The sequence below is a fragment of the Hyaena hyaena genome, unplaced genomic scaffold (genome assembly GCF_003009895.1).
Source record: "Hyaena hyaena isolate Hyena2069 unplaced genomic scaffold, ASM300989v1 scaffold_635, whole genome shotgun sequence".
NCBI lineage: Eukaryota > Metazoa > Chordata > Mammalia > Carnivora > Hyaenidae > Hyaena > Hyaena hyaena.
The window spans coordinates 615,969-640,907 of record NW_024081269.1 but is presented as its reverse complement, the minus strand read 5'-3'; the positions used below and the strand labels follow the sequence as shown (position 1 = coordinate 640,907).

Genomic DNA, 24,939 nt, shown 5'->3' with positions numbered 1-24,939 from the left:
CTGGAGATAACACATGTAGGATTTCTCCACTTTGAAAGATGATCCAAAGCTCCAGACAGATGCCATTTACAAGACTAGGAAACCTAAAAGCAGATGCCAGAGGGTTGCTCTAATGTCTTTACTAACCAATCCATGTATTCAACATTCAGCATCCACCTACTACATGCTAGAGTCAATGCAAAGCTCTTGAAATAAAAGATGCACACAGCCATTGTCTTCAGGGAGCACCCAGTAATGGGGAAATAGACATGAAACAGGATAATTATACCACAGTAATATGTATGTCTAAATGCCTGATGCACAATGTCCAATGTTCAAGCCCCTATGCTGGTTTTGAAAATAATGTGATAAATCACACACCCAAACTTAACTTCATCTTTTGTTAATGACAACACAAAGCTATATAATCAGTGTTCTACAATGGTAATCACAATTCACAAAAAATATTAATGGGCAATAGTTAAAGATGATCTAAAGAAAACAATTTTTATACATATGAAATGTGTATTTACAGTAACAGAACCTTATAATAATACCAATGCTCATTTCTATAAACCTATTCCTCATTTCTAGAAACATTTCTGTCTCTCCCTCCACCCCCCCCCCATATTTTCCTGGCTATTTTTGATAGTGTTTCAGTTCTTTTTCATGTTTTAATTTCTCCTTCTATGTCTTAAACATTTTTCAGTGTAGTTATCTCAATAGTGTCTGTCTACAGGGCAGACTAGTTGTAAAATGGCTGCAATGATTCTTACCTCATATCTATGCTCTCAGAGCAAACAGTGGTCCTGGTAATGTGACTTGCTTTGGCCAATAGAACAACAGAAACAATGTGAGCAGAAACTTTTTAAATGTTTGACTTTGAGATTTGTCCTCTCTTGCTACTCTTAGGAACTCTACAACCACTATCTTCTGAATGAGCCCAGACTACCTGAGTTGGATAATGAAAGGCCCGTGGCCAAGTCAATTCCATTCCCCTAGCTGATACCTACCTGACCTTTAGACATGTGCAAGAGGCCATGCCAGACTACCCAGGTCCAGAGCAGCTGGCCCAGACCAGAAGAACCCACCCCACTGTCCCCACTCACTGAGTGAAAAATAGTGAAAAATAATAAATGTTTATTATTTGCAGCCATTAAGTTTTGTGGTAGTCTATTATGCAGCAGAAACCAACTGACATAAATTTTATTATCAGAAATTTCTAGAGCTCTGGGGCAACTGGCTGGCATAGTCAGAAGAGCGTGTGACTCTTGATGTTAGGGTCATATTGGGTATAGAGTTTACTTAAATATGTAAATAAATAAACTAAAAAAATTGTTAGAGGTCTAATTCTGCTGTTTATCACAAACAGCCGATTCTCACTGTGCTGGACTGTTTCCTCATGTATTTTTTAATTTTAGAGCTCACCTTCATGAAGTTCTATTTGTAGAAACCTGTGTGGCCTGGGCTGAGAACATATCAGACACTCCAAACCACCACAGGACCACTTTTTATGATCATTTCTTGACTGGGGGTTTCCTGGATTAGACAAGCATGATTTCAAACTATAAACCTGTGTGAATTCAGATCCACTGCTGCAAATTCAGAGGAGAGACCTCCAAGAGCTGAAGCCAAGAGAGACAGGCTTTCTCTAACAGTTGATGGTTATTTTTTTGGTCTATCCTATCACTGATAGTGTAGCCCTCTGAGTTTCTCTTACTTATATGTGTGTGTTGGGAGATCTCAATTACAATTCCCTGTATCCATAGGCCAAAGACCGTATCTTCTGTCCTGTGTGGGCCTTAAAATATGCATGGCTGTTAAAACTAAACTTTTAAATCTTGGTAAACTTCATTAATAAGACTAGCAATCCACCACCCACTCACCTCCAACCCAGGGTAAAAGAAACATCCTCTTGACTATCTAAATAAAGGAATATTTGTTTCTTTATATTCCACATTTCTAGGTGTTTGACGACAAGAGTCTCAAATCTCAAACTTATCAATACTATATGTTTTTTTTAACTTTTTATTTATTTAAGTAAGGGGCTTGAACTCACAATCCAGAGATCAAGAGTCACATGCTCTTTTTTTTTAGTTTATTTACTTATTTTTGAGAGAGAGAGAGAGAGAGAGAGCACAAGCACGTGTTTGAGCAGAGGAGAAGCAGAGAGAGAATCCCAAGCAGGCTCTGTGCTGTTAGTGTAGAACCCAACATTGGACTGAATCTCATGACTGTGAGATCATGAACTGAGCTAAAATCAAGAGTCAGATACTTAATCGACTGAACCAACCAGGTGCCTGAGTCACATACTCTTTGGACTGAGCTAGCCAGGCGCCGCTCAATGCTATACACATATATATGTATACATACATTATATATATTTTTTAAGTTTATTTTTGAGAGAGTAAGTGTGTGCACATGAGCAGGGAAGGGGCAGAGAGAGAGAAGGAACCAGAGATTCCCAAGCAGGCTCCAAACTGTAAGCGCAGAGCTCAACAGAAAGGCTCGAACCCATGAACCATGAGATCATAACCTGAGCTGAAATCAAGACTCAGATGCTTAACTGACTAAGCCACCAGGTGATTTAATGCTGTAATTTCAATGGAGAGGAGTTAAATTAGAAAATCAGAATCATAAGTCAATCAAAAACTAAACATCCCTATAAACATGGGGAAAAATTCTGAGTTTTATGAGAACAATTTGGAAAAGCATTAATTTATTATTTCCCCTGAACTGATTAGATAGCATGCAACAATTAATTGTTTAACAAAAGTCTTAAGCAATTCAATTCTTACTTTATCCAGGTCATAAGTTCCACTGTATCTGGGTCATAAAATTCTTGTAGTTCCATTAGTTCTGTCATTAATCTTGGAAAAAACTAAAATGCAAAACAAAATTCCCAAAAAGTATACATAAGTATCCAGAAAGTTTAAAACTGCTCCAGAGTATTTACTAAGAGACTAACATAAGACAAATGACATTATAACATCGTTCTTATGGAAAAATTGTCATGGGTCTTTTTACTTTCTTTCAGTGAGCTGTTCATTCTTCTTAGTCCAAATAATCTAAATAATCTATTTTATGGATAATTTACTGCCTAGACTCAATAAATAATTTTATCATTACCAATTAATCATCAGTTTCATCTTTTTGCAGACACAATTAATTAATTTCACAGGTTTATTGGCAATTCGTTTCATGTTATATTATAATAAACTAAAGGATTTATATTATTTTATAAATATTTAAATTTTGGAGTTGCCAAAATACTCTTTTTAATTCTAGTGTAGTTAACATACAGTATCATATTCATTTCAGGTGTACAATATAGTGATTAAGCAATTCCCTATATTACTCAGTGCTCAAGACAAATGTATATTATATATATAACATTTTTATTATATATAAACACACACATACCACATCTACTTTAGCTTTTCATCTATCAATGGACACTTGGGCTGATTCCATAATTTAGCTATTGTAAATAATGCTGCAATAAACATAAGGGTGCATGTATCACTCTGAATTAGTGTTTTTGTATTCTTTGGGTAAATATCTGGTAGTGCATTTGCTGGATCATAAGGTAGTTCTATTTTTAATTTTTTGAGGAACCTCTATATTGTCTTCCATAGTGGCTATACAGCAAGCATTACCACCAACAGTACATGAGTTTCTATTTCTCCACATCCTCGCTAACATTTGGTGGTTTTTTATTTTTGCTTTTTTAGTTTATTTATTTATATTGAGAGAGAGAGAAAGAGAGAAAGGCAGAGAAAGGAGAGAGAGAATCCTAAGTAGGTTCCACACAGTCAATGTGGAGTCCGATACGGGGCTCGAAATCACAAACTGTGAGTTCATGACCTGAGCAGAAGTCGAGTCATAAGCTCAACAGACTGAACCACCCAGGCGTACTGTAATTTTAATTTTAGCTCTTCTTACCAGTGTGAGGTGGTATCTCTTTATGGTTTTGATTTGCATTTCCCTGATGATGAGTGACGCTAAGCATCTTTTAATGTGCCTCTTAGCCATCTGTATATCTTCCTTGGAGAATTATGTCTTCTGCCCATTTTTAAATTGGATTATTTGTTTTTTAGGTGTTGAGTTGTATCAACTCTTTATATATTTTGGATACTAACCCCTTATCAGATATGTCATTTGCAAACATCTTCTCCCATTCAATAGGTTGTCTTTTTGTTTTGTTGACTGTTTCTTTTGCTCTTTATTTTGATGTAGTCCCAAATACTTTATTTTTACTCTTGTTTCCCTTGTCTCAGGAAACATATCTAGAAAAATCTTGCTACGAACAATGTCAGAGTAATTAATGCTTATGTTCTCTTCCAGGATTTTTATGGTTTCAGGTCTCACATTTAGGTCCTTAGTCCATTTTGAGTTTATTTTTGTGTATATTGTAAGAAAGCGATCCATGTTCATTGTTTTGTATCTAGTCCACCCAACACCATTTGTTGAAGACTATCGTTTTCCCATTGCATATTCTTGCCTCCTTTGTTGAAGATTAATTGATTATATAATTGAAGATTTATTTCTGGGCTTTCTATTCTAGAAGTTCCATTGATCTATGTGTCTATTTTTGTGCCGGTACCATACTGCTCTGATTACTAAAGTTTTGTAATATAACTTGAACTCTGGGGTCATGATACTTTCAGTTTTGCTTTCCAAGACAGCTTTGGCTATTTGGGGTCTTTGGTGGTCCCATACAAATTTTAGGACTGTCTGTTCTAATTCTACTGGTATTTTGATACAGATTGCATTAAAATGTGTAGATTGCTTTAGGTAGTATAGACATTTTAACAATATTTGCTTTTTTCCTTTTTTTTGTTAAGTTTATTTTTATTTTGAGAGAGATAAAGTGCAAGCAGGGGAGGGACAGAGAGAGAGGGAGACAGAATTCCACACAGGCTTCACGATGTCAGTGGAGAGCCCAAAGCAGGGCTCAAACTTACAAACTGTGAGACCACGACCTGACCAAACTCAAGAGTCAGACGCTTAACCCAGGCACCCCCAACATTTGTTCATCTAATCCATGAGCATGTGACATCTTTCCATTTCTTTGTGTCATCTTCAATTTTTTTCATCAGTGTTTTACCATTTTCAGAGTACAGGTCTTTCATCTCTTTGGTTAGGTTTATTCCTAGGTATCTTACTATTTTTGGTATAAATGTAAATGGGATCATTTTTTTTTTTAATGTTTATTTAGATTTGAGAGAGAGAAAGAGACAGAGTACAAGTAGGGGATGGACAGAGAGAGAGAGACAGAATCCGAAGTGGGCCCCAGGCTTTGAGCTGTCTTCACAGAGCCATATGCGGGGCTCGAACTCATGAGCTGTGAGATCATGTCCTGAGCTGAAGTCGGATGTTCAACCAACTGAGACACTTGGGATCATTTTCTTAATTTCTCTTTCTGCTGCTTATTAGCGTATAGAAACTGCAACAGATTTCTGTACATTGATTTTGTATCCTGCAATCTTACTAAATTCATTTATCAGTTCCAGTAGGTTTTTTAGTGGAGTCTTTAGTTTTCTTTTTTCATTTTTTTTCAAGTTTATTTATTTTGAGAGGGAAAGAGAGAGAGAGGATAAGTGAGGGAGGAGTAGAGAGAGAGGAAGAGAGGGAATCCCAAGTAGGCTCTGTGCTGTTAGGGTAGAGCCTGCTGCAGGGCTTAACTCACGAATGTGAGATCATTACCTGAGCTGAAATAAGAGTTGGGACGCTTAACCAACTAAGCCAACCAGGTGTGCCCTTTTAATTTTTTTCAAAAAACAAAGTTTAGGGGCACCTGGGTGGCTCAGTTGGTTAAGCGTCCGACTTCGGTTCAGGTCATGATCTCATAGTTCGTGGGTTCGAGGCCCGCGTCGGGCTCTGTGCTGACAGCTAGCTCAGAGCCTGGAGCCTGCTTCGGATTCTGTATCTCCCTCTCTCTCTGACCCTCCCCTGATCACGCTGCCTCTCTCTCTCTCTCTCAGAAATAAATAAAACATTAAAAAAAATTTTTTTAATAAAGTTTATTTATTTACTTAAGAGACAGAAGGCAAGTCAGGGAGGGGCAGAGAAAGGAGAGTGAGAATCCCAAGTAGGCTCTATGCTGATAGCAAGGAGCCCAATGTGAGGCTCAATCCCACAAACCATGAGATCATGACATGAGCCAAAATCAAGAGTCAGACGTTTAACCCCCTGAGCCACCCAGGTGCCAATAGAGTTTTCTATATATAATATCATGTCATTTGCAAATAAGGAAAGTTTTACTTCTTCTTGACCATTGTGAATGTCTTTAACTCCTTTCTTTGGTTTGACTGCTATGGTTAGGACTAACTTCCAGTACTATGTTGAATGAAAATGATGAGAGTGGACATCTTTCTCTTGTTCCTGACCTTAGAAGTATACATCTGTTTTTCAACACTGAGTATGATGTTAGTTGTAGGTTTTTCATGCCAAAATACTTTTTTTAATATTATCACCTATTTATTCAGTAATTTCCTTTGCCAGTGGGTGCCTGGGTTTATGGGATTAAGCCCTGCGATGGGCTCTCCACTAAAGGCGTGGAGCTTGCTTGGGATTCTCTCTCTCTCTCTCTCTCTCTCTCCCTTTCTGCTTCTCCCCTATTAGCACACACACACACACACACACGCATGCTCTCTCTCAAGATAAACATTTAAATATAAATAAATAAAAAAGGAGTCTATAGAAAATTGCATCACGTGGTATTCTAAAAATGTTTTAACTCTTTTATTATGTTCCTAATGATAAAAAATTAGCATACTAAGAGTATCACAGGATATTTGGTTAGAAAAGCATATCAATATAAATATGCTACACACATATAAATTTATCACTATCTTATAAAGTACATTTTCACAATATAAAAATCTGTTTTTCTTACCTCTTTCCATAAGCTGAGACCTATTATAGTGGGCACAGCCATGCTCAGAATAAGGGCCTAAAATATTAAAACAAAAATGATTGTGGATAAATACATTTCAGAATGTACAGGAGGTACTAGACATTGACTCTATGATCAATCACAGATTCTTACAGTTATAAAAATTTCAACCAGAGAAACTGAAGTCAATGTAGAACCTAGGTTCACAGAGTGAAATGGGTGGAAATTAATTAATTTAAAACATATCAAGCAGGAGGTACAGTGAGACATACACATTTACTATATAAATTGAAGGCAGAACATAAAAAAGGTAACGCTTATAGTAATATTTCAGATGCTAAATCAATATTTGACAATTCTGCCAGGAATTTAAGTTATGAAGAGCTTACAAAGGACACTGCACGGTGCTACTTAAAAGCTAGTAACAAAAAGGCAATGAATTAACCCAGGAGAAATATCAATACATATCAATACACAAGTATGCTAAAATACGAACATATAAATTCCTCTGGAAAAAGACTGGCAAAACACAATATGACTATTACTAAAGATAATTATTTATCATCTCTTTGCCACAACCTGTTCCTCCTATTGTCCTATGTCTGTTGGTAACCCCACAATCCACAGTCACACAAACTAGAGACCTAGGAAATATCTATGACTTCTCCCTCCATACTAATGAAGCACCAAGTCTCACTAACCTTCTTTTCTAATTATTTTTTTTTTTACTCCAGTATAGCATAGTATTTAAGTGAATGGGCCCTGGAGTCAGAAAAACCTGGGTGTAAATCATGGTTTTCACACACTTATAAGCTATGTGATCTCAAGCAAGTTATTTAACCAGATTAACTCTTAGTTTCTTTGTCTATAAAATACAGATACTAAAATTTAGCTGTTGGGGCCTTTGTAAGGATTGAACAGCACATAAAATGTTTTATAAACAGTACCCGACACGTGGTGTACACTCAATATACTGAGGTTTTTATCACTTCCATTCACCATGGCCAGTACCTCCTTAGCTTGAATTTGTCACCTTCAAGTCTTTCCTTCAAAGAATTATAAGTGTAAGCTGAGAGAAAATGAAGTATTGACTCTCTCACACTCACACATAAACACTTCAATGATTTTCTACTGCCTACAAGATAAGACCAAGTGTCTTATATTCAAAGGCCTCCATGACCTTACACATCTCAAATTTCCCAGTCTCATTTCTTGACCACCCTCATCTCACATTTTATGTGCCAAGAAAAGTAAACATGTTTTTTCTTTGCCTCTGTTTTTATTCCCTTTGATTACAATGTGTTCTTTGCCTATCTATGTTTATTCCTTCTGCCATGAATGCCCACCCTTTTTCTTTCCCACCCATGCAAGTAATAACTTATCATCTTTCAAATCTCAGACTGAGAAGTCTTTGAAGCCCTAACAAAACTAAATTAAGTAGCCCTACTTTGTGTTCTAATAGTACGGTATCAATACTTCTTATTATTTGTTTTTATGAATGGGAGACTGTAATCTACCTGATGAAATTAATTAGCATTGTAAGTTCACTGCACATTGCAGGCACAGTGAAAATGTTGTATTCACATTGAAAACATAACAATAGTTCAGGGCACCTGGGTGGCTCAGTTGGTTAAGTAGTTAGGTGTCTCACTCCTGACTTTGGTTCAGGTCATGATCTCACAATTTGTGGGATCAAGCCCCATACTGGGTTCTATGCTGACAGTGTAGAGCCTTCTTGGGATTCTCTCTCTCCCTCTCTGTGCCCCTCTCCTGCTCATTCTCTCTCTCTAATAAAAAAACCAAACAATAAAAAAGAAATAAAACATATAATAGTTCCAAATCAAATCAAGAATATTTTAATTTCAAAAATGTTTTTAAATTTATTTATTTCTGAGAGAGAGTGAGCATGAGCAGGGGAGGGTCAGAGAGGGAGGGAGACACAGAATCTGAAACAGGCTCCGGGCTCTGAGCTAGCTGTCAGCACAGAGTCCGACACGGAACTTGAACCCACGAACCATGAGATCATGACCTGAGCCGAAGTCGGAGGCTTAACCAACTGTGCCACCCAGGCGCCCAAAGAATGATATTTTAGAAATTAGTTCTTTTCGATTTTATTTTTTGTTTTATTATTTATTTTTGAGACAGAGAGACAGAGCATGAGAAAGGGAGGGGCAGAGAGAGGGGGAGACCTAGAATCTGAAGGAAGCTCCAGGCTCTGAGCTGCAAGCACAGAGTTCGACATGGGGCCCAAACTCACAAACCACAAGATCATGACCTGAGTTGAAGTCAGATGCCCAACTCCCAAAATTAGTTCTTTTTTAATAAAGTTTTTAAAAGTTTATTTATTTTGAGACAGAGAGAGAGAGAGAGAGAGAGGCATGCAAGCAGAGGAGGGGCGGGGGGGGGGGCGGGGAAGAGACAGAATCCCAAGCAGGTTCCACACTGGCAGCCCAGAGCCCAATGCAGGGCTTTATCTCACAAACTGTGAAATCATGACCTGAACCAAAACCAAGAGCCACATGCTCAACCAACCAAACTACCCAGATGCCCCTAAAAATTAATTCTTGATTGCCTCTAACATTATTGATTCACTTATATTTTTACTTTTTATTTTACCTGTCTGCATTTAAATCAGAAATCCTAAAGGGATCTTTTTCACCTTTAAATCATAATATAATTTACTCACACTATTTCAATTGTATTCAATTGTAGTTTCCATTTATATAGTTGAAAGAGAAACAAGTACTTAACATAAAATAATAATGACTCACCAATAATACTGGATGTACCGTTCGTAATCGAAGCCACTTGAAAAGTGTCATCCAAAGTTCAGGAGAACATACACCGAATGCTGCTAACATGCATACATAAGGAGTCCAGAGGTATTTCAAGCTAGAAAGACAATGGGAGTCACATATTAGATATCCTATCAACATCATTACTATCTAATTTCTCTCTCTTTTTAAAGAGATTTTATTTTTTTAAGCAATCTCTACACCCAATGTGGGGTTCAAACTCATAATCCGAAGATCAAGCATTGCATGCTTCATTGAGCCAGCCAGGTGCCCCGATCTCTTTTCTGAGTTCTTTCCTACTACTCATGAAAATACCACAATGTTAAGGGAAAATGAAAAGCTTAGCCTCTAGCTTTCAACAAGTTATTCATTTCTTAAATAATCAAGAAGACATGCAGGTTACTAAAATGAGGATGAAATAAGAGCATTAATATAGATGAGAGTGTAGTAAAATTGTACTCTTCTAGAGAATATAAACCTGCTATACTTTTCCAGAAGGCAATTTGGCAGAACCTTTAACAAATATTTTAAAGTTTTTAGTTTTATTTCATGTTTATCTTTGAGAGAGAGAGAGAGAGAGAGAGAGAGAGCGAGAGCGAGAGCACGAGCAAGCACAGGAGGGGCAGAAAGAAAAAGAGAGAATCCTAAGCAGTCTCTGCACTGCTAGTGCAGAGCCCTGCGTAGGGCTCGAACCCATGAATCGCAAGATCATGACCTGAGCTAAAATCAAGAGTTAGACGCTTAACCAAATGAGCCAGCCAGGCACCCCAAACCTATAAAAATACTCCAAGACAACCCCATTTCTAGTAAAGTTAGCCAACAGATATATTAGTATATGGGTACAAAGATACAAACGTTTTAACTGCAGTATGTTGTTTTAATAGAAAAAAAATAGAAACCTGCCCTTCAGCAGCTATTAATTAAATAATTATGAAAAACATAAAAGCAAAATGTAAAATGCAGGTACTACATACTGCTACCCTAGCTTTTCAGTGATTTAAAAAAATGTAGGGGCGCCTGGCTGGCCCAGCTGGTAGAGGATACAGCAGCTCTTAATCTCAGAGTTGTAAATTTAAGCTCTGCATTGGGTATAGAGATTACTTAAAAATAAAATCTTAACAAAAATGAATACTGACTTGGACTTTGAGAGAAGTAGTAGATGTATACAGAATACATGTTGCTAAGACAAAGGAACTGTATTAATTTCCTCTAGTCAACCAATATTTCCTCCTAATTACCCTCATTCCTGCTATTCTTCACGTCACCCAGAAGCAAAACTAGAGTCTGGTTTATAACTCCAGGAGACACCATTCACATTGAATTACCTGTATGTAACATTCCCTGGAACACCAACTCCCTGGTCTAGAGATTACACCATTATGTCCAATCCAATGATATCTCTGTATCCAACTCTTCCTTACCATTTTATTGCAATAGCCTGCTAATTAACATCTCTACCTTTTTTTGTTTTTTAGTAATTTCTATATCCAATGTGGGGCTCGAACTTATGATCCCAAGAAAAGAGTTGAATGCTCTTCCCACTGAGCCAGCCAGGTGCCCTAACATCTTTAGACTCTCCTCCAATCAAACGCCATATGAACCTTCTTCAAACACAATTACAAGACACTTTTTGTTAAAAAGTCGTTAGTGCTTCCCTAGAATCTACTGAAATAAATCTAAATGGCTTCAGGGCCCTCAAGAATATGCTCTTGATTCACCTTTTCAGTTTTTCTGACTTTCTTAAAAATGATTAATGTTCTAACCAGAGTTTACAGAACAATCTCAAGTATTTCCATCCCATAATGCACATAAGTGTCTCCCTCTTGATACAAGCCCCATCCCCGTCTAGCGCTGTCTTAGACTCTGATTCCCATTACAGTCAGATCCCTTGAGGGCCATGCTTACCTCTCCTGTCTACCTCTCCTTCTACTCTCTGATTATGTACTCCTTTAAAAACTCCTTTGGCTTCTGAGTCACAATTCTTCCTAAAGTCCCTCCACCACAATCCCTACTGCTACTTACTCAGTTTCCAATTCCCAAATATTTTAGTTTTGGCTCCCTTCCTCCATCTCCATTGCTACTCATTTCTATATTCTATTAGGACACCTTCTTAACGGGCTTATCATCCTTTAATCTTGTTTTCCTCAATTACTGCTGCCAGAGAGATCTTATTAAAAGCAAATCCGACATAACATTTTTATTTATTTTTAAGATAGAAAGAGAGAGAGAGGGTGGGAGCGAAAGAATCCCAAGCAGGCTCTGCACTGTCACTGCAGAATGTGATGAGGGGCTTGAACCCATGAACTATGAGATCATGACCTGAGCTGAAACCAAGAGTCGGATGCTTAACCAACTGAGCCACCGAAGCACCCTTGATATTCATCCTGTCCAGATTATTACACATACACGCAGGCAGATAAGAAAATAAACAGCTTGGCCAACCTCTATTTATCTCTGAAGGCTGTTACCCCATTTAGGAAATCTTCCTTAAATTGACTTCCTCTGCCCACCCTCTACAACTGAGTTAGTATCTTTCCTCTGAGTGACTAAAGCACCCTTTTCATACCTTTCTCATAGCACTTACTTTGCTCTAACTCTTGGTTTACTTACTCTTTGAAACAAAAGAGTACATTTTGTATTTCTTTAATCCCTACTGCCTACTTAACAGTGTGCCTGGCACATTCTGGGTGACTATGCATATTATCTGTATGAACAGGTAGTCATATTATAGGCCTAGTGAGTAAATTAAAGAAGTAAAGATGAATGAGAGAATAATCCATATCACTTGTTCGAAAAAAGGATCTTGAATTTAAAATAGTAGATCCAACAAGGAAGAATGGTGAGGATAACAAAAAGTTTTCTGCAGAGAGAAATAGAGAGAGTACAGGGAGAAAAAAGGTAAACCATGGACCAAAAATCCACTACTAAAAGGCAATGAAATGAAAATCAAAACATGAATCACTCAGAATATTCATGATTTAATACATTTCTTCATCCTACTTATTAGGCATTATGGAATGCTATTAGAATGAACCACCATTCTTGCTTCATGGTTCAATAAAAGATTCCCACTAGTCAGGGGTTTGGCAGTCTGATAAAGTCTATGGATGCCTTATAAGAAAAATGGTTTTATTTTATTTTTTAAAGTTTATTTATTTAAGAGCGAGCATGCATGTGTGTGAGTGGGGGAGAGGCAGAGGAGGAGCAGAGAATTCCAAGCAGGTTCCATGTCATCAGCATGGAGCCCAACACGGATCTTGAACCCACAAACCGTGAGATCATGACCTGATCCAAAATCAAGTTAGACGCTTAACCGAGTCATCTAGATGCCCCAAGAAAATGTTTTTAAATGCATAAAATACATAGGTTTACAAAGGAAATCAATTATACTGAAATACTGATATCAAATTATAAAAACAGATTTATAATACAGCATATTTGTACTTCTTAATGTTAAATACAGGTCCAATAACTGTAACTTTGAGGTTGTAATGTATATAAACAGTATTACGAGATAAAAAATTAATATTTGAAAACAGCTAAGCTGTCTTTTTGGAAAAGCACCATGGGACTGTGATTCAGTATCTATAGTCATAATTTTAAAAATTTAACTTGAGAAGTCTTATACTAGGATCAATACTCTTCATCTCTCCCTACTTCCTTTCTTATCCCTCAATCTCAGAATTGTAATGGCTCCTCTTCACGGCAGTGAATTACGTGATTTGTGTACAAGAGGAAGAATTCAGCATATCCAGCTCAAACATTTCTAGGCAACCATATTTTGTATCTTCCTTTTGCAAGGTAGGTGTAGACAGGGGCATAAACTTACCAAGGCTCTACCGATTCAAGAGGGAAAGCCTGCAGTTTGAGGACTAAGGTCAATTTGGGGTGGCAAATAGTAGAAGCCCTTTGTTGACACATGAAGAAGTGTTCTCCAATGCAACCTTCGTAGAATCAGAATTATTCAGATAATTGAAATATATTTCTCATATAGATTTGGTCTTTGTACAGTTCCTGGCTCACAGCTCCCAAAACTCTTAGAATTTCCTAAGTGATGAAAGTGGAAAGGTGTCTTTTTTTTATGTTAATGGTAACTTTTGGTAGGCACCCAAGGATGGGGCTGGTTGCCAGTAGAGCCGACCATGTGATTAGGGAGTTGGAATTCTCTGTCCCACTCCAAACTTCTGGGGAGGGAAAAGGGCCTCGAAGGTTGAGTTCAATCACCAATGGCCAATCATTTAATCAATCATGCCTATGTAATGAGGCCTCCATAAAAAACCCAAAAGGACAGGGTTCGGAGAGCTTATGGGTTGGTGACCACGTGTAGACTTGGAGAGAGTGGTACACCTACAGAGATAACGGGAGCTTATCTTCCTAAAAACCTTGCCCTCTACCTATCCTTCATCTGGCTGTTCCTGAGTTATATCCTTTTATAATAAACTGGTGATCTAGTAAGTAAAATGTTTCTGAGTTCTGTGAGCTGTCCTGGCAAGCTAATTGAACCTGAGAAGGAGGACCTATGAATTTCTGATTTATAGCCAGTTGGTCAGAAGCACAGGTAATAAACCTGGATTTGCAACTGGCACCTGAAGTGGGGGAGGGGCAATCTTGTAGGACAGAATCCTTGAACTGTGGAATCTGATGCAGTCTCTAGCTGGACAGTGCCAGAATTAAGTCAAAGTGAAGGACATTCAGCTGGTACCTGGACAACTGCTTGTTGCTGGTGTGGGAAAAGCCCCTCCTCAAATTGAAATTGGGTATTCAAAATCATTTTATACTCCTATGTTTTATTTTTCATCTGAGTCCAAACTTTAAAGAAAAGGGTATCGTTTATTGAACCCTTAACCACACAGAATGATTTACTACTCTCTCATTTAACAAAGTTGTAATTTTATTTTGTCTGATTAGTTTCTGTCACCTCCTTTAGGCCATATAAGTCACATAAGGTTAGAGACTGTGTGTCCACTTTTGCTCACCAATGCCCCTAGTACAATGCTTGTTGCCTGGAAGACATTCAGTAGTTTTCAAACAAGTGAGTAAATAAGTAAATGTCAGTTCACTGTACTATAAACACCTCTGTAAACTCCAGATAAATTAAGAAAGTTTGTAGATTTTGAGTTTTTATATTTTCATGAGTATATTCTTTTTTTTTTTTTTTTTAATGTTTTTGTTTTGTTTTAGAGAGTGCAAACGGGATAGGGACAGAGAGACAGACAGACAGACAGACAGAGACACAGAGAGAAACCCAAGCAGGTTCTACAATGTCAGAGCAGAGCCCAATGTAAGGCTCAAACTTAGGAACCGTGAGGTCACGACCTGAGCCAAGATCCAGAGTTGGACGCTTAACAAACTGAGCTGCCGAAGCACCCCTCATAAATGTATTCTTGACAATATCCACTTACTATCATCAGAAAGGACAATTGTTTGTAAAAATAAGTAGCTCCAATAAAGTACACTTACCCTTCTATAACCATTGCAAGAGAGCCCAATAAAATAGTGTGAATCACATGATAAATTATTTCTGGCCTTCCTCCAATTCGTCCATCTTCCAGAGTAATAGTTTCTTTCAAGGACTTGCCACTACACAAAAGACATTATGTTGTTTATGATTTTGAAAAAATGTATTTGAAAATAATCAAAGATCTTAAATTTCTTCATAAAAAGAAATACAGGTGGTTCTTGAAATCTGAAAGTATATTCTGATAGTCAAATGCCTAACTTATACATCTCCAAGTCCTTGAAAGGGCTTTTAGAACCTGAAGACAATGGACTCAGTGAAGACTAAATATGAAAGTTCAGGAAACATGACAGAAAAGACTTTTAGGTTCCTTTTCCAAGATTAAGTATCACTCAACTAGTGTTTACTAAATCAACATAGTTTAACCATAATTTGAATAACTAAGTTCTCAAAATTGAATTACTACACAAAACCTACTTTCAAACATGACAAAAACATTTTAAAATAGTCTTGATAATTTAAAATCACTAGCATTACTAGTTTCATGTAGGTTAAATAGAAAAAATTATTCTTACATTAAGTAAAAATATGACTAAATTAGCGAAGGAGTCTAACAGTTTAAATGAATATTATTCCTACATTAAATTTGTACATCATGTATTTAGTTATATAAACAAATTTGAATATTATCTGGTTAAGCTATAACAATATTTTCCACGTTCATAACAAGAGAATGGAACTAGAAACTCTAAAACAAATACACAAATATTGGAAGGATATTAAAAATAGAGAGTTTATGTATTTCCATAATGTATTAGTTGGCAATGTAATGATTATCATAGGTACTTACTTAATTCTCCTAAATATAACTTGCATCATAGAAAGAAAACAAATAATTAACACTAAAACGTAGAAAGGCAATAAAGAAGACTGTGTCAATCGCAAAAAAAAATCTTGAGATGGTGCCTGAAGGGATTCTTGACATAGGAGCCAATTCATGGTAAAATTCCTTGAGAAAACAAAAAGCATATTAAAATCACAGATGTTATAAACCACTGAACATAAAATTATTTTTTACTCAATAAAAACTAATATAAAACACAAAACACATTTCCTAAATCCACTTGTTAAGAGCAAAGCACTACCCTTTATAAATGAAGATAACAGCATTAGTAACACTTCTCAACAAATTGCCCTAATAAATGTAAAACCACTGCTTTTTATTATCTAATAATGTGACCATCTCTAGAATTCAATATGGTTTCAAGGGAGTTTCACTTTCTATTTTTATCTGGAAAACAACAAAAAATTCAGCTGTTCAACCCTCATATCTGCAGTGTTCAATATGGTAGCTACTAGATACAATGTGGCTATTAGCACTTGAAATGTGGCCAATGCAAATGGGGATCTACTTCAAGTACAAAATAAATCCTGGATTTCAAACATAAAAAAAATGAAAAAGGACAAAAGAAGACAAAATAGCTTATTAATAACTTTATACTTATTAATATTTAATATTTAAATAAATCAGATTAAATAACATTTATTATCAAAATAAAATTCTCTTGTTTCTTTTTATTATTTTATTTAAAAAAATTTTCCCCTTTGCATTTTATTTTATTTTTTTACAAATAGTTTATTGTCAAGTTGGTTTCCATAGAACACCCAGTGCTCATTCCCACAAGTGCCCTCCTCCCTGCCCATCTCCCCCTTCCCCTTTCCCCCACCCTCATCAGCCCTCAGTTTGTTCTCAGCATTCAAGAGTCTCTCATGGTTTGCCTCTCTCCCTCTCCCCCACTACTTCCCCCCTTCTCCTCCATGGTATTTTATTTAAAATTTTTAATGTTTATTTATTTTTGAGAGAGAGAGACATAGTGTGCCCGGGGGAGGGGCAGAGAGAGAGGGAGACACAGAATTTGAAGCAGGCTCCAGGCTCTGGGCTGTCGGCACAGAGCCCAATGCAGAGCTTGAACTCACTAACTGTGAGGTCATGATCTGAGCTGAAATTAGATGCTTAACCTACTGAGCCACCCAGTACCCCTTTTTACTTTTTTTAATGTGGCTCCTAGAAAATTACACATGCGACTCATGCTATATTATTGTTAGATAGTCCTGTTTTATATGGATAAATGTAATTCAACTAGGACTCATTTTTTAAAATATTTTTTAAAGTTTATTTTTGAGAGATAGCATGCACATGAGCGAGTAGGCGAGGGGCAAAGAGACAGGGAGACAGAGAATCCCAAGCAGGCTCCCTGCTGTAAGTTCAGAGTTGGACATGGGGCTCAAACTCACGAACCATGGATCATGACCTGAGCTGAAATCAAGAGCTGGATGGTTAACCCAATGAGCCACCCAGGCACCCCATGGGACCCATTTTAAAAAGAGTAATCTAATTATTAAGACAGAAGTCATAAAATTTGAAACTCAAACATTTCGAGCTATAAGAATCAGGGTAAACTTTTTTTGACCCTAAGCTAAATATGATTAACAAGTCTCCTAGTTATATATAGTTATCTGTATTCTCACACCTGATCCATCTCCAACCACCATTTTATCCTCAATCCCTAACCCTGGGAAAGGAGGTAAGAGATAGAGTGATCTTCAGGAGAGCTCATGTGGCCTGAGAATGCCTGCTTCACAAACCACTGGGTTTAGAACTAACAGTTATTAATGTTTCAGAACGAGTCAAGCAGCAATACAAATGTATCAGAGAGGCTGCTATCCAAATATCTTGTATATATGATCATATGATGAATTCATGTCTTTTTTATCTGCCTGTTAAAGTTACTAATTCTGTAAGATCCAATTCAAATCTCAATTTCATGAATATTCTTCCCACATCCCTCAGTCTCAACCTTTCCTTCCCCATGTTCCTATGGCACTTTACTTATCCTTCTATTAGAGTGCTTAATACAATTTGCTAGTTTAAGATTATAGTCATTTTTTATGGGGCGCCTGCGTGGTTCAGTTGGTTGGTTAAGTGTTTGACTTTGGCTCAGGTCATGATCTCACAGTTTGTGGGATCGAGCCCTGCGTCAGGCTCTGTGCTGACAGCTAGCTGAGAGCCCGGAGCCTGCTTCGGATTCTGTATCTCCCTCTCTCTCTGACCTGCTCATACTGCCTCTCTTTCAGAAATAAATAAAAACATTTAAAAAATTGTTAAAAAGAGATTATAGTCATTTTTTAATCTCTCAGGATACCTGGCCTAGTATCCTGCATATCCAACATATATTTATTAAGATTTCTTTAGTGGTTCTTGAAAGTCTGTCTCAACAGAAATGTTTCCTGACATTCTGGTGAACTACAAACCCTACCATCCAGCTGGCACATTTGAGTGTAAGGCATTTACTATTTATACCACCCATGTCATTAACTGTATATAAACTATCTAATGAGATGTCAATATTCTTAAGGACAGAGACCCTATCTTACACTTAAAACACCTAATGTACTACCTTGTGAAGCAAATCTAGTATCTGACATGCTGAACAAAGGGGCACTATAAAGCATCAACTAAGAAATGCAAGACAAAAGCAGCCCTTAATCTTACGTGAATTCTAGAGTTTTCCAAGGTTAAAGAAAAGGTCAGGGGAAAGGATGGTCAATTATGGAGGTCTATAACCAATTTTTCCTAATTGCCTGCTAAGTGTCAGGCCTATAAATATACCTCAAAAAGACATGATCCCTGCTCTTACCAACTATATGGCCTCTTATAGGATCATTTTACCTCAGTAGATATCCATAACTGACTTAAACTTCAGATTTCTCAAGTGTTTATACCTTGTGAAACGCTTTACTAACTATGATATACCACAACATGAAATTCCATGCACAGCATCTAAAATCGCATGTAATCACAGCAAATTATAAGGTTCTTAGGTATATTAAAAGAACTAGAAAAATGCATAAATACATTTTTTCTGTTATGCAGGTGAACTCCATCAGTACATAAGTCATTTGTTTTGCTTTAGATTTTAAAAATGCATTTAACAGGGGCACCTGGGTGGCTCAGTCGGCTAAGCGTTCGACTTTGGCTCAGGTCACGATCTCACAGTTTGTGAGTTCGAGCCCTGTGTTAGGCTCTGCGCTGACAGCTTCAGATTCTGTGTCTCCCTCTCTCTCTGCCCCTCCCCTGCTCACATTCTCTCTCTCAAAATAAACATTAAAAACAAAAATTAGAAAAAATTTAACAAACAAAAGATATATTATTCTTGAATTTAAAAAGTCAGCTTCTGATCTAATCCACTATTATGATCCCTGAATGAGATTCTTTGCTATGAAATAAATTCTTACTGTCCATCACTTTTTAATACAAGGAGTGTTTAGTGGTTAAAATTACACTGGTTCTTGCGGGGCCTGGGTGGCTTAGTCTGTTAAGTGTCCAACTTTGGCCTAGGTCATGATTTCACCGTTCCTGAGTTCTAGCCCTGCATTGGGCTCTGTGCTGACAGCTCAGAGCCTGGAGCCTATTTTAGATTCTGTGTCTCTCTCTCTCCTTCTCTGCCTCTCCCCCACTCACACACACTCTCTCTCAAAACTAAACATAAAAATTTTTTAATTTAAATTACACTAGCTCTTTATTTATTTTAAATCTTTAATTTATTCTGACTTTAGACTGTATCATTGTTCCACATCAAGAGAAAAAATACTCTCAAAACACTGTTTTGCTATTAGGACTTAAAGTACCTCTAATTTATAAAACACCCAAATGAGATTTTTTTTAAATGAGAAAAAATATTAATGTTATATTTCTTCTAGATATAATTTTCCAAATTATTGGGACACCTGGGTGGCTTAGTCGGTTAAGTGTCCGACTTTCGCTTAGGTCATGATCTCGCGGTTTGTGGGTTTGAGCCCCGTGTTGGGCTCTGTGCTGACTGCCAGCTCAGAGCCTGGAGCCTGTTTCAGAGTCTGTCACTCCCTCTCTCTCTGACCCTCCCCTGCTCACGCTGTCTCTCTCTCTCTCTCCTAGAAATAAAAACATTAAAAAATATATTAAAAAAAAAAATTTTCCAAATTATTTATTTGGAAGTAGTGGCGCCTACTACTCCTTGGATTATTTTTGCTCTATATTTTCTAAGTGGTATAGAGTTAGATAAATTAAAAGAAATTTTTTTTAATGTTTCTTTATTTTTGAGATAGAGTGACAAAGCGTGAGAAGGGGAGGGGCAGAGAGAAGGAGACACAGAATCTGAAACAGGCTCCAGGCTCTGAGTTGTCAGCACATTGAACTCATGAGCTGTGAGATCATGACCTGAGCCAAAGTCGGATGCTTAACCGAATGAGCCACCAAGGTGTCCCTAGATAAATTTTTATATAATCTAAAACCTATTAGGGCACCTGAGTGGCTCAGCCAGTTAAGCATCCAAATCCTAGTTTCAGCTCAGGTCACATACTCACAATTTGTGGGTTTGAGCCCCGTTCTGTGCTGATGGCACCAAGCCTGCTTGGGATTCTCTCTCTCCCTCTCTGCCCCTCCCTGACTCATGCATGCAATCTCTCTCTCTCAAAATAAATAAATAAACTTAAAACAAATAATAATAAAACTTACTTAGTCATATTTAGTCCAAATTTTACTTCAAGGAATTTCAGCATGTGCCCATTTTCTTTGTGTGGGACAAACATCTGGAAGTAAAAATCACTAGTTACAACAAAGAACTATTAGCTATGCTCAGAGCAGTATGTTTCTGTCTAGAAATAGAAAATACAGCAAGACTATAAAACAAAAAATATGAATTAAAAAGGAATTAAATAATACATGGCATACGTATGAAGCAAGGAGACTTACTTGACCTACTCTTTTGAACATTTTTACTCATCTAAATTTATTCCATATATTACTTAATGTTAACTGGGTAATGACAATATTTTAAATGAATTGGAAAATAAAGTGTATCTTTTAAGTATAGAAAAGAATCAGAATCCTATTTTCTCTTGTAAGTATGATCATTGTTCAACCTGAAATTTTACTGTATAAACTCTATTATCATGCTGTGTCAATATGCTTGTTAAAATTTAGCCCAGTACTTTCATTATTCAGCTTGCTCTTCTATATGAATCTCAGACCTAGAGTTATTTACCTTCATTATAATATTCAATGTCACTGTCAGAGTGCACACCAAGTAAAAATTAATCACTTTCATTATTTTAGCTATAAAAGTTCCTTTCTTCACATTCAGCTGTAAGAAAAAAAATCATGAGCAAATAAGTAAGGCATGAAAAATTAACAATTAAAAAATGTACAGAAATGATAAAAAGTCAATTCTTATTACCTGAAGGCACTTAGCAAGCATTAAGGCTACTACTAAACTTAATAAAGGAGACACCAATAAAGCTGAATTCTCAAACTGCAGTAAATATCCCAGAAAGAGAGAAAATATATAGATTTTATAAACTTCATGAACCTGTTGGAACAAAAGAAGATAAATGAGAATAAAATGAATCTTATTGTGTATCTTTTTATTAGTTTTGTTTAGAAGAGATTTGACTCCAATTATAAAATAAATGCTTTACTATAATTTGGGATATATGATACACATGTTTAAACTGTATTTTCAATGTTATGGTATATAATCAATTTATTATTTTCTTAGGAATAACTCTTGTAAGCAAAGTAAAAAGCTTTAAAACAAAGGACATCTAGATCAGACTGAAAAAAATCTTATTCCTAGACTCTGGTTTAATTTTACTTGGCTTACCCTGTTATTAAAATCCATCTCTACATCATCAAACTGCATAAATCAAAAATTAAAATCTTTAGCAACAGTTCCCAAAACCTACCTAGTAAAAACATATTACCATGAAATATAGCACCAGAGACAAGCATTTTTAGATTTGGTCCATTTAATAGTGAGCATAAGAAAGTTAAAGTCAGGGGTGCCTGGGTGGCTCAGTTGGTTAAGCGTCCGACTTAGGCTCAGGTCATGATCCCACGGTTCGTGGGTTCAAGCCCCGCATCAGGCTTTGTGCTGACAGCTAGCTCAGAGCCTGGAGCCTGTTTTGGATTCTGTGTCTACCTCTCTCTCTGACCCTCCCTTGCTCACGCTGTCTCTCTCTCTCTCTCTCTTTCTCTCTGAAATAAAAAAAAAAAAAATTAAGAAAAGAAAAAGAAAAGAAAGTTAATGTCAATGTCCCAATAGAAAATCTCCAGGAAAGTTGTTCATCTTAGAAAATTTCTTTTCTAAAATTCAATAATACAGTAATTTTTTCTACCATAGGTTAATTCCTTTCTGAAAGGGAAAACTAAGACAAAATATAAAACATTAGTTTTACAAAACTAAACAAAACTAAAACATTATTTGGGGGAGGAAATCAAAAGGCAGATTATTAAAGGAAAAAGAGAAGAAAAGAAAAACAGAACAAAACGTATCTATAAGAGGCCAGAGTCATTAAGAAGAGAAATCTTTCACTGCTGGAAGGCTGAAACATTGACTGGGAGAAGGCACAATGGGATCTTCCAGGTGCTGAAAATACTCTACTTCCTGACTTTGGATGCTGGCTCTGGAGATGCGTGTCAGTTATTGAATGACTGTCTCTTAGCTCCAAACTTATCCCTCACCCACTGCCTTGTAATGCTGGGATTGGGGTCTCTGCTTTCTAGGTCTCTGCTTTGCCAGTTGGCTCCCTATTAAACTCTGCCAATATGAAATAGCAGAGAGAGATTATGAGGTTGAAGGAGAAGGGCGGAGCTTGTGGCTTCCCATCTGCTTTGCAGTTCCTGTAAGTCTCATATCAGCAATACTTCACTCCAATAGAGCAACTCCTTCCAGCTAAAGCAGCTAAATGCATGTGCAGCTTCTCCAACAGTTGAAGGACCAGTTTTAACACACTCTCTTGCCCCAGAGGCTCCAGGGCCGGTTGGCCACAGCCCCATTCTCAGAAGTCTGGGTTCCATTTCTCCAGGAACCTTCTTTCCAGTTCAGAGACTCCAGCAAAGCTGGGTGGTGGCCCCTCCTTAGAAGCTTGAGTTTCAGCTCCACAGGGGTTCCTCCTTTAAGTTTTGAAGTTTTAATAATTCTAAATTCTCCCCTTTGTTCCTTCAACTCTAGTGGTGGTAACTGCTTCCTGCAGTTACTTCCTCTATGATGCTTTTGGGTTCTTACTACCCTTTCAAATAATAAGATAATGACATTATATTTGATTAATGACTTTATGTTAAACACTCTCACTTCAATTAACCTATATGGTGGTATTCATCAGGATGCTGGATCATCTAAATATATAGGATGAAGAGAAGAAAGAGCAAGAAGACTCACAAGTTTCTGGCTTGGACAACATATTAAATACCTAATAAATGTTTATAAGTAAAAGATAAGAAAGGAGTGAAAAAGATAAAAATAAAAAAAAGGAACCAAATACTGATGGGAACCCTTAACTACTGTTGGCAGTCGTATAAACTGATATAACCATTCTAGACAAAGGCTTGGTATTTGGTTAGGCTGAATATCCATATATCCTTTGACTTGTAATTCTACTATGAGGTATATACTCTAGAAAAATCTTGCACTGATGTACCAGATAAGAATGCTTACAGCAGCACTGGTCATATGGACAATAAGCTGGTAAAAAACTGAAATGTCCATCAATGATAGAATGTATAAATAAATAAAAATGAAGGAAATAAATAGGTCTGTACATTAACAAGGATGAATCTCAAAGAAAATCAGACAAAAGTGAACAATGCATTGTTTTCAGCATATTTTAAGGAATATAAAGATAGGTGGTAAAACCATAAGGAAACAGAAGGAAAAGATTAACAAAATTCAGGACAGTGAGCCTCTGTTGGGGAGGGAGCAAGATGTGACTGGAAGCAGTTAAGAGAGAGACTTCTGGGTATTCAAATGTTCCATTTCTTGGCCTGGATGGTGAAACAATCATGTTTTATTCCCTAAGTGTATATGCACAATGTATATACACTTTATTGTGTATATTCTATATTTCACTTTTTTCCTTTTTAAAGAAATAGAAAGGGAAGAAGAAATGGCTAAAAAGAGCAGAAGTACATGGTGACTCTGGTTAAGCAGGCTGTCTTTAAGGGAGTTTCAAAGTGCTTCTAAAAGGGCTGGGAGAATGAGTTTAGCAATCTTTTCAGTAGAAGTATAAGTCAGAGCCTATTAAAACATTTAAAAATCATCCCACCACTGCCACCAAAACCAAACCAAAACAAACAAAACCCAAACAACAACAAAAATTTCAAAATAAAGCTTAAAAGCCAAATTATCTTAAGATACAACACTATAAAAACATTTATTCTATGGATTTAAAACCACAATTTCAAAATTCAAAATACCTTCTCACTTTGCTCCAGTGAAAAACTATCTAGCAAGAATAGAGATATTGCTTGAAGAAATAAGAGATAGTGGCTGTACTCCCACATCATCATAAATGTGTAAGTTGAAGCACTCATCAACAAGTAGCAAAACCTCTAGGGAAAACAAAAGAAAGAAACTAAATATCAGTAGCTTTATTACTATAAAAATCTATGAGGTTGTTACCTCAAAGTTGCAGCCCTGTTACTGGTTCAACTTTTAAATTATATAATTCTAGAAATTTTGTTTTTAAGTCACATAATTATTAGTAAATCCTTACATAAACAATAAGATCGTAAATAAAACACAGAGATAAATCAATTACTTGTCCTTCAAAGTTCAACAACATACTGAGAATTTCAGGAAGACAAAGGGAAAAAATTTGGTACATTTTTCTTTTATCACAAGAGGTAAAGTAATAAACATAAGGAAACAGTGGCTTTTGCTAGACTTCCTAATGGGCTTTTGTATTGTGAAAGTAACTTAAAAAATATT

General features: G+C 36.6%; 1 protein-coding gene across 4 annotated transcripts in view; it reads right to left on the bottom strand.

The window, feature by feature from the left end:
• The window catches only part of DPY19L4 (dpy-19 like 4), a 66,462-nt gene that overhangs the window by 10,717 nt on the left and 30,806 nt on the right, over positions 1–24,939 (bottom strand). For all 4 annotated transcript variants that reach the window (XM_039216515.1, XM_039216511.1, XM_039216513.1 and 1 more), the window contains 9 exons: positions 24,426–24,560; positions 21,409–21,540; positions 21,217–21,315; positions 20,688–20,761; positions 15,984–16,142; positions 15,136–15,255; positions 9,652–9,772; positions 6,881–6,937; positions 2,778–2,860 (listed from right to left, as the gene is read on the bottom strand). In XM_039216515.1, the coding sequence (XP_039072446.1) occupies positions 2,778–2,860; positions 6,881–6,937; positions 9,652–9,772; positions 15,136–15,255; positions 15,984–16,142; positions 20,688–20,761; positions 21,217–21,315; positions 21,409–21,540; positions 24,426–24,560 (980 nt within the window). The remainder of the gene's footprint in view (positions 1–2,777; positions 2,861–6,880; positions 6,938–9,651; positions 9,773–15,135; positions 15,256–15,983; positions 16,143–20,687; positions 20,762–21,216; positions 21,316–21,408; positions 21,541–24,425; positions 24,561–24,939) is intronic.